Source organism: Colias philodice, chromosome 8 (genome assembly GCF_061535455.1).
Source record: "Colias philodice isolate Cphi_HAF_F1 chromosome 8, ilColPhil1 Martin Lab GWU primary, whole genome shotgun sequence".
In the NCBI taxonomy this organism is placed as follows: Eukaryota; Metazoa; Arthropoda; class Insecta; order Lepidoptera; family Pieridae; genus Colias; species Colias philodice.
This window is the reverse complement of record NC_143093.1, coordinates 10,685,326-10,696,295: the sequence shown is the minus strand read 5'-3', so window position 1 is coordinate 10,696,295 and position 10,970 is coordinate 10,685,326. Positions and strand designations below refer to the sequence as shown.

At 33.3% G+C, this 10,970-nt stretch overlaps 1 protein-coding gene across 1 annotated transcript; it reads right to left on the bottom strand.

The window, feature by feature from the left end:
* Positions 1-218: 218 nt before the first annotated feature.
* LOC149486805 (uncharacterized) lies at positions 219-5,061 on the bottom strand. Its single transcript, XM_089697863.1, has 4 exons — positions 4,957-5,061; positions 3,908-3,986; positions 1,134-1,346; positions 219-322 (listed from the first exon to the last, which is right to left on the bottom strand). The coding sequence occupies exons 1-4, from the start codon at positions 5,059-5,061 to the stop codon at positions 219-221; spliced, it is 501 nt and encodes a 166-aa protein (XP_089553989.1).
* Positions 5,062-10,970: the final 5,909 nt, after the last annotated feature.

The window sequence follows — 10,970 nt, the reverse complement described above, 5'->3', positions numbered from 1 at the left end:
TCCAACAACATTTATATGTATCCCCCTAACTAATAAGAGAAAGGCAGGACAACGTTTTCCGGGATAGCAAGCTATAAAAAACAGGAACATCATTAACCATACATCAAAATACATTCCCATGCCAACTTTGTGCAAAATTAATACGAATGTTTACACAAAATACACTTTATTTATAAAACTCTATAACTAAACTTTATAAAACTCTTATTACATGAGACTTAAACAAAGAAAAGATTCCCATAGTGCTGGCTATCATCTTCAGATGCCTTGTTGATGTTGCTCGTCAGTTCACACGATGTGTAATTCTCGGGTTCCATTGGATCTGTAATATTATATAGTGTTTAATAATAGCTTTCTTTTGTGGGAAAGATCTAAATGTTTTGGGTATAGATTTTGTATGTTTATACAGTGTATGTCCACCTGTCATCTTTATATCTGGAGAGGTGTCCTGCCCATTTCCACTTTTGTTTTAAACTGAAATTATACCATACCACTAAATGGCAGGGCCCAATCGGCAAAAGGAAAGTGGGAAGGCAGAAGAAGAGGTGGGTGGACGACATAGAGAAAATAGCAGGAAAAAACTGGATGCGTATGGCCCAAGATGGGGATCTTTGGTACAAGATGGAGGAGGCTTTTACCCATAAGGGGCCACCTAACAAGGAATAGATAAATAAAAATAAAAATAAAAATATATACTTATTATAAAAGGAAAAAAAAATAACTGAAATGTAATATGTATAATTATGTATTTATTAATAATTGTAAGGTGGAAATAAATAAAGCTTATTATTATTATACAGTGTGGAAATTTTCGATGGGCCCTTGAAATGTTGCATAGCAAATTTTGCTGAAAGGAAACATTCCTTTACTTTTAAAAGGAAATATAAGTGCATTCAAAGATATTCGAGAATTCACCTCCTAAATCGGGAATCGAGCTAGCTAAACATTTAAAAACATAAATTGTTCAAAACTTGACATTGGCAGAATCCGTCCTCACTGGGATCGGGAGTTGCCACTTAAGAAAAAGAAGAAGAAAAGAAGAATTCAGTTCTGTCCTTAAAATTATTGTTTTCATGTCCATCAGTTGTAAAGTTACCAAGCTATATACTATTTAAATGAAGATAAAAACATACCTTTGCTCTTTTCAGACTTCATAATGTCCTTTCCATTTCGCCAGTCAAACCTGACCCTCCAGTTTGGTTGTAACAGTATTGGAATCACCAACTTCGTAAGGGTCTTGGTGGTGGTTGAAGGTGTCGTGGTTTCCTGGTAGTGGAGACGGGTCAGTTTTATGAGATACCGGGTTGATAGAGTGGAGACTGTAGTTCTGGGTGATTTGGTTCTACCTAGAAAGAAGTAGAAATTATTATATGATGATGATTAAGTCTGTCTGTTTGGACTTAGCAGTGATTTAGAAGAAATTTGGAATGAAAAATGTTTAAAATGAATAGGCGGGTCCACACAGAGCGAGCAATCTCGGGTACAATTTATGCGCGAACCAGCTCATGCAGTGTGGACGTATTTCAGCCTAGGAAAACAACATGTACTGTCATTTAAATTCAAATAAACGATTTTTCTTTCTCTCATTTTCCTCGGCTTGCTCATAAAGACGCAACTAATGTGCAACGGTTTTTTAAACAACGCGATTTATATAAACACTAGAAATAGAGGATACAATTCCTACTTGCGGGAAAACAGTGGGATACACATAATTACAAAACATTTTGACGTGATAACGTCTTATAATTCGATAAAGCCGGCTGCACGCACGAAAAAACATGACTCATGCGGCGTTACCTCGCTCTGTTTCATCTGAGGCGTTCCATGTAAGGCTTGAAGTGCGAGCGAGAGCGTGGATCAAGCGACAAAGAAGCACAATCGGACGTCGTCACGTTCAACTATCGTCAGTAAATCGACTTTACAGACAACCAATTATTTTTGTCTATGTTATATCAGCTGGTAGGTCACTTGATGGTAAGCAATCACGGACCTTGTAAATTTATTATGAGCAAATGTATTTCTACCTTTCAAGGGGTAAGGAATAAGGAAGGATTGATGACGGTGATAAAGGAAAGGTCTGGGAAGGGTGAGGAAGCGTATTTGTATACTAGTTACCGCAGAATCAAAATACTATTATTTAAAGTACTGTATTTACCGGCCTTCCTTTAAGAGCGATTCTGCACTATATACTGAAATAAAATGCATGGCTTAATTAAATATGTCAAGGGCATGAACTGAAGTATTTGTAAATAACTTCGATTCGACTTATAATATCATTGATGAACAGTGGCTTGCGTTGACACTCGTATACAAATGTTTCGTCGAATATCGTTGAGCCACTAGGCGAATAACGAAGACAAATGTGTAGATACACCATAAAAATATACGGTAAGGTCCGAAGCAATATTTTCCTAAGAGATGAATTTTAATTAGAATGTATTTATTCAGTCCGAGTGTAATCTGATGTATGTGTCGTGGTCATATCGTAGATTTGCTCATTTCATGAAATGGCCAATTTAGTTTGGCCAGATCGTTAAATCGTCAACGTTTCACGGTTTGGTCATCCACATTTGGCCAGATCATCGATCTGGCCAAACATGGATGGCCATTTCACGAAATGCGACCATTTTTGTTTCTTTTTAAAAAGCGATTCGCTTCTGGCACTCGCCGCCCGCTGCCGCGGCACGCTCGCTCGGCTCGTGCGTTGTTTATTAACCTAACCTAACCTAACCTATATTTTATACGATCTGGCCAAATGTCGATGACCAAATCGTGAAACGTTGACGATTTAACGATCTGATCAAACTATGTTGGCCATTTCATGAAATGAGCAAATCTACGATATGGCCACGACATATGCTTTGATTACGGATGTTTAATAATAGTTGGAATACCTTTGGATATGTTTTTATACCTTAATTAATTTTCTGTGTTGGGTAAGAATAAGAGTAATAAGGTACTTTGTATACATTACATATGAGGTTGATTAAATATTGAAAGAAGAAAGAAAGAAATTTAAATGACATCTGTAGGTCTCCCGGTTCCTAATAGGGAAGCGCACAACCATCTTAGACCACATCTTAGCTTTCCATCAGGCGAGATTGTGGTCAAGCGTTTCCCTACATATCTACAAAAAAAGGTTTTGATATAAAATAATCTGTCTCTACATTTGAAATCCTTAAGTCACAATAATTAGTATTAAACTAATCAGCCGGTGCATAGGTACATTAAATTGATAAGTCTACCTTATATTATAAGTACATATTTTATGTTTTAAATGTATGTATTCATTATACTTTTTAACTAAATATTACTATAGATTCGGCACGTGTAAAATCTCTAATAATAATAGAGCCTTGTGAACCGATATATTATAATATAAATGTTGATATTTATTCGTTATTTGTAATAAGTATTCGGTATGATAGAAAAAATATACGAACAAATACATATAGAAGAAAATTATGAAGAGAAACAAACAACAAAGTATATGAAGGGAAAATTTATGAGAATATTTACTTAAACCTTTATTTTCTTTGTATTAATTATATATATTTAGAAACTAGCGGTCCGCCCCGGCTTCGCCCGTGGTACATATTTACGTTTTCTCTACATAAGAACCATCCTCGTACTTCAAGGAATATAATAAAAAAAGAATTATCGAAATCGGTTAAGCCGTTCTCGAGTTATGCGCTTACCAACACATTTTGCGATTCATTTTTATATATAAGAAAGAATTAAAGTCATTTAACGGATTTTAAACGTTTACTTTAACCCGACCCGTATCTCCCCGTGACCATGCTCGCTGTAAAGTGTACGAAACATCTAATTTGAAAATATAATGAATAAATCACGTTTAAAATCCGTTAAAAACACATAAAAAACGAAATCTATGGTTAAGACTCACCAGTTCGTCCCAATCTTCTTATTTTCACAGGTCGTTTTATAGCCTTTACTATATTGTTCCAAGCGTTGTTTACTGAAGTCTGTAAAATACATATCCTTTTAATCCATACTAATATTATAAATGCGAAAGTAACTCTGTCTGTCTGTCTGTTACTCAATCACGCCCAAACTACTGAACCAATTTGCATGAAATTTGGTATGGAGATATTTTGATACCTGAGAAAGGACATAGGCTACCATTTATTGCGAACTATGTACCACGGGCGAAGCCGGGGCGGACCTCTAGTTTCTAATATATCACTTAATTATGATTATAATATAACGTATTCTAGGAAGGCTTTTCAATCCACACATTCATGAATTACTCGCAAAATAACTATATTTCGTAAATAAGTATTTAAATCAATCGATATTTTAATAAATCGTTCTTTGATATTAATTTTTTATTATACCTGAATCTGTAAGACAATTTGTTGTACAATATTTGAGATATCAAAATATTAATTTATCTATAGAATCAATCGCAACGTCGACTAGAAGCGTCATACGTCTGAGAAAATAAGTAAAAGTAGCGGAAATAAATCGTGTAGATTTTGAAATCGCTTGTTATCCTTGACATGTCAGTCCTCAAGAGTGGAGGGGTGAGGTGACGGAGTAGGGGAGGGTGGCAAATGACCTTTTTTAGATTTTTGCTCATAATTCTAAAACGATTTTCAAAACTACACGAATTATATCTGCTTATGGTCAATTTTCGGCTTAATTTTCTCGGGCTACTAGAAAATCGTCAACAAGAAAAGTATCACTTGTCGATAATATTAATCTGTTTATCTATACTAATATTATAAAGAGTTTCTATGTATGTATGGTTTTCACACATGAACTACTGGACCGATTTTGATGAAATTTGGCACAGATAATCTTTAGACCCTGAGAAAGAACATAGGCTACCTTTTATTGCGAAAAATGTACCACGGGCGAAGCCGGGGCGGACCGCTAGTTACGTTATAAGTTTATAACACCCTTATCATTTACACAATTATTATTACATACCCCAACATCAGACGGTATATTAGATATATACTCATGCATGTCACTGTTCACTGTATTTAGTATCACTAATAATATTATGAACGTCACAACTCGTAGGAAGTTCATTTCTAACTCATTTCAATCGACAGTCGACTTAACAATAACGTTTCTTAAATTAAATATTTATACTTAGCTTGTTACATTTAGTGATTCATTGAATGATGATGTGAGTTATTAGGAAAATCTTTTGCAGGTGGCATTTATTTTGGTTAAGATTTATTAGTAGACTAGCGGTCCGCCCCGGCTTCGCCCGTGGTACCTACATGTTTAAACTATCCTATCTCTCAAGTTGGATCGAACTGCACATGGTGTGCGAATTTATTATAATCGGTTAAGTGGTTTAGGAGTCCATTGAGGACAAACATTGTGACACGAGATTTATATATATTAAAATTTATAGAGTCTATAGAGACGTAGAGTTTTTGTCTATTTCTTTAAACCATTTTACGAGTTCTATATAATAAATAAATAGTTGAATATAAGTGAATTTTTGATAACTGGGAATATCTGGTCGACATTTTTGCACATACAAGAAATAAACGAGATCATTATAAATATAATAAGCCCTTTTTTAGTTATATGCTCATAATGTGTTTTGTTATGCTAGGTATAAAAAACTACAACAAATATTTACATTTTCGGTATTACATAGTATTTATTTCAAATCTATATTTTTTTTAATAACATAATCCTTCCGACTGCATAGAACGGAATAAAATGATAATAAAAATATATTTGTGAAAAATACGGCGACATAAATAGAATGTTAACAGAGCAATAAAACTATATCTTTATGTGTTTTGTTATATTTATTTGCTTTGAAATAAATAAAAACGCTTGCATTTACACAGGCTTGGCTTATCTTAGTTTGTGCTATTTCTATTGTGTGTTGGATTGTATTAAAATATGTAAGGGCAGTTTCATCATTCATTGATAGCTTTATTTCACGCTTAAAATATTGTCATAAATTCTTACATTTCTTTAACACTGACATACAAGCTTAACAGATCAGAGGTTAGTTCAGAAACCAGCTTCACATATTATAAGAATTTAAACTTATTAATAGGTACAATTACATACCTACTATGTACTTATGTTTATAAAATGCTTGTATTACGTACACGTTAATGCTCATCTGAAACAGCTTGAACAATTTTCATGCAATTTTTGTCAAGTTTTATATTGTTATTATATTACTGTGAGCTGTAGGTAGTAGTAGTAGGTAGGTCAGCATTTTTATAAAAACTATCGTGCTCCCTCTATAAGATTATTTACTATAGATCGTTTATTACTCGCCTTAAAAAAGAACTTTCGAGTTTCGATTGTTGGCTATTACTTTACCGAAATAAAATTACTTTCCAATATCCATACAATTATAAATACGTTACTTCAAGTTAAACAAACATACAGTCATATTCCTAATGACACAGAATATCACAAAGTACGGTACACAATGACTGCTTCAAGCACTTAATGCTCAACATTATAGCGACATGATAAATATCTTTAGCTGTATTCACGACATTGTTGTGCACAGAGTAATGCGGATTCAGAGAATTGTAGATAAGATAAATGTTGAGATGTTATTGTTAAGATGGTACTGAAGGAAAAGAAAAAGTACTACACTACACACGGTGTTTTCACTCATTGACAAAACCTAGGACAAGAACTATCGTCTCCTGTCTGTTTATTTTTTACTAGCCGTATCCCGCGGTTTCACCCGCATTGCTCCGCTCCTGTTAGTCTTATCGTGATGCTATATAGCCTATAGCCTTCCCGGATAAATGGGCTATCTAACACCGTAATATGTTTTCAAATCGGACCAGTAGTTGCTGAGATTAGCGCGTTCAAACAAACAAACTCTTCAGCTTTATAACATTAGTATAATTATATTAGTTACCTAATAGAAAAAAAATCATTGCAAATTTATAACAGATATATATTTGTATTTATAATGTTTGTTTCAAATTAATCAAAACCCATGGGTTTGACACAGATGTACTGAAGTTAACATATTAAATAATTAATATTTTAACTTAATGAAACAAAGTTTAACGATTATTTTGCATGAACTGTTACAAGCAATAAAATGAATTATGTTAAACAGATTAGATGTACATATTTGACATATATTTCAATAATATTATTATCTCTTTTTTATGCAAAAAAATAATAAAATTGATTGCTCTACATCCAAGCTAATCTTTATAAATCGCTACGAAAATGCCACTTTGACTAATGGCTTCTATATGTTCATGTGCCTTAACGGGGATTAAATAATTCCGATATTGTGTCACAATAAAAACACATTTGATGAATTAATAAACAGTTTTTTTTTCATCCAAATATACCTTCAAGCTTTCCACCTACGACTGCGCGCGTGTATCAAAACCCGCATAGTTCCCGTTTCCGTGAGATTTCCGGGATGAAATCTAATCTATGTTCTTTTTCAGATATCAAACTATCTTACTTTTAAATTTCATTTCAATCGGTTCAGAAAGAAGTGAGAGAGACAGTTACTTTCGCGTTTATGTTAGCTAGAACTCTTCATTGTCATCTTAATTTTGTTCTTATTGCTATTTTATTAAAGACTAGCGGTCCGCCCCGGCTTCGCCCGTGGTACATGTTTACGTTTTCTCTACATAAGAACCATCCTCGTACTTCAAGGAATATAATAAAAAAGAGAATTATCGAAATCGGTTCAGCCGTTTTCGAGTTATGCGCTTACCAACACATTTTGCGATTCATTTTTATATATAAGAAGATTAATAAGTCACCATGCTGGCAGAATGCACTGGTAGACGTCACAATATGTCGACAAACTTTTTGGTTCGTGTTACTTGATCAGCCTTCTGTGTTCTGCCCGACCAAGATTTTTTTTGTTTTAGCTCATAAAATATAAATCTTAAATATATTCAAATTCCATTAAAATTAGGTTAAAAAATATGACCGTGCTACTTTCACAAAGGCTTACAAAGGTCACGGATGACTGACGAAAAGGATTGACTTTCTGGTACATTACATTGGTGAAAAACCGCCGGCTTTCCCTTCCACGAATAAAAGCTTTTCCGTTCAAGAGTCTCCTTCAAAAGTGAGAGTCACCTCCCTACTAGTTAGGGCCGACTTGGTGTTAGGGTGGGGGTACACTGATATATTTATAGATTCAATTGAACAAGAATTTTTAATAGTAATGATAAATCAGTTATTTATTTAAAGTTTATCTTGGAATAATATAATTATATACTTAATGCATGCAATTTAACAAATAATTTGGGATACTTATCATGAATTTATTCAAACTCAAACTCAAACTCAAACATTTATTTATTCAATTAGACTTCTTCTAAAAGCACTTTTGAAACGTCATTAGGTACATATTTTTAACATTTACCACCGATTCGGTTTTTTGCTTTTTAAGTCGGTTATTTCTTTCGGTTTATTGCTGTATTAAACATAATATATCTACATCAATTATTGAAAAAGATGCATTTTTTATACTAATAGAAAACTTATTTAAACGAATTAATCAATTTTGGGACTGGAACCTCCCTTCATGCCAATCCAGGGCGGACGCTTGACCAACTCAGCCACCTGAGACCCCCGAGAGCGATCGAATTTATTTTATTCTTGCAGTTTTATGTGTCTAAGGTAGATAGTTTCCAACAAATTACCCAGTGTGCAACACACCCGTGACTCGGCAACATAACTTCGGCAACGACTTCTGAACTCAACCGCGTCACTAGTAAGTGCTTGATTTCAAACTCAACGTGTGCGACTTTGCCTTTTAAACATTTGCATCGGTTTTGAGTATGTTATTTTTTGAGAGAAATTGAGAGGGAATGTTCTTAATAATTATAAAAGTTTCTAAAATGAGATAGAATGAAGGAAAATACAATTAAAAAAGAAAATTAAATAAAAATCAGTGCAGATGGCGCCACGACCTTTATGGCATCGTCATTTTTTCACACTGGATTTAATACTGCTTTAAGACGTCATGGTTAGCACTCTGTTAAGCTTATGATAGTGACTCTATTCTCATAATTATAAAACAAGTTTCAAACTATTAAAAGTAAGTTTTTTCAATTAATTATTATCCATCAGACTCCATATTATACCACTTTTGTAGTGTTTTTAATTATTGTTTGTGTCTCATTAACTTAAACCATTTTTACAACTGAAATGAATTTCATATTAAATTAATTACAAATGAAGCTACACTAATTATCCTTTATTCATATAAATGTATGTGTGAATGTGATAATGTAAGAGTGAGACAGAAATACATTTCACACCATCATACATAATAACAAAAAGCAATACTGAAATGAATTCGGAGAAACTAGTTTTACATTACCTAGCACCACGTTGAATTATTATCTTAATCCATTTTCCAATTCGTTACTTTACAAAGAAAACTGTAAAATGTAAAGAATTTTTATGTTTTTCACAGAAATCAAGCTTACGTAAGTTTAGCCCGCCTTCTGTGCGCCCACATTTTGCACGTGTTTTTATTCTAAGGCTTCAGGAAAATTAAAAATATAGTAAGATTTAATTTTATTGTTGTATTTACCACATGAGTAGAAAGACGGAACAGAGACTAAGCTTCAAACAACCGCGCGAATCGATTGCACTACTACAAGTACGCGGGGCATGTGTGTGTGACCGCAGGCCGCTTGTCGCGTACGCAGCGATTCTGGAAAAAACCGGTTTGCGCTTGCACAGGCTGAGGACAGTCTCAGGGTTGATACGACGCACGTTGTTTGTTTTATTAGTTGCAACTTGCAAGTTTGAATATTTTAATATAAAACGTAATATTTTATTGTTAAAAATGGTTGTTTATTGTACTGTGTGTATGAATAATAGTAGAAAAACTAAAAATATATCATACTTCAACTATCCCAGGGAGTACAATAGGTGAGTAAATATTTTGATTATTACTTTTTCAAGTAAGTACCTACTTGCGTTTATTTCATTAGGTCCTTTTTTAATAAGAAGAGAATTGTACACGGTGTGTTTTTACCTTTCATTATTATTACAAGTTTAACATTTGTAAGTATGTATGTAATTGTGTGTAATTATAAAACTATTTAACAAATGTTTCGTTTAATTTGTCTTAACCTATTGTGACAACCCTACCAAAATAGGTAACAATTTTGCACGTTCTTAAGAAGCTTAGTCTCTGTTCCGTCTTTCTACTCATGTGGTATTTACTGTCCTGTCTTCGTGTGAACTGTCTATATTTATAGAGATTACGTACATGATTATTGATTAATAAACATTTCATACAAAAGCTACAAACTTATGTCTGCATCTTGTCAATTATTATGATTTCTATAATTATCATATTTTGTGTCTTCATGATAAAATTCACGTCTGCTGTGTGTGCAATGTGGGTACGCGAGTGTGTATGTGTGCGTGTGTGTGTCAATGTGTATAAGAAACAGAGAGAGAGAAAAAAGAGAGAATAGAATGCTTATGTCACAATATGTGTAACTACCAAGGTAACTACTTATGTCTAAATGCAGCTTGCGAAAGAACCGTTATTGAGATATTATATTCTTATTATTTGAAAATATATACAAGAAAATTGCAAGACGCAAATTCCCCGTGTTTCTGCAAACTGTGACCTAAAAGGTTGTTTAAAGTTTGAAAGTTAGACGTTCAGCTTTAATTGGTTTCACTTGCAAGTTAATTGATTTTCTAGTTAGCGCTTAATAAGAAACTTTCAGACTTTAACGCGTAACCACGTCTTTAGTTTGGTTGTGAAATTAATTAAGTATATTTTGTTGTAGTTCATTGTGAATATTATATAAATTGTAATTATGGTTGAAATGTAATATTATAAGGTAAATACCTTATTATATATATACCTTTCCCGTTCCCGTGGGATTTCCGGAATAAAACCTATCCTATGTGTTAATTCAAAGTTACCCTGTCTGTAAAAAAACAAAAATGTGTGCGTGTACTAGAGTACA

What these genes read in the sequence shown, in the direction of transcription:
- LOC149486805 (XM_089697863.1), bottom strand. Translation starts at nt 5,061, where the DNA reads ATGAACTTCCTACGAGTTGTGACGTTCATAATATTATTAGTGATACTA. An exon ending in ATATACCGTCTGATGTTGGG is followed by an intron (nt 3,987 to 4,956) that starts GTATGTAATAAT and finishes TGTATTTTACAG; the next exon opens with ACTTCAGTAAACAACGCTTG. An exon ending in AAGAAGATTGGGACGAACTG is followed by an intron (nt 1,347 to 3,907) that starts GTGAGTCTTAAC and finishes ACTTCTTTCTAG; the next exon opens with GTAGAACCAAATCACCCAGA.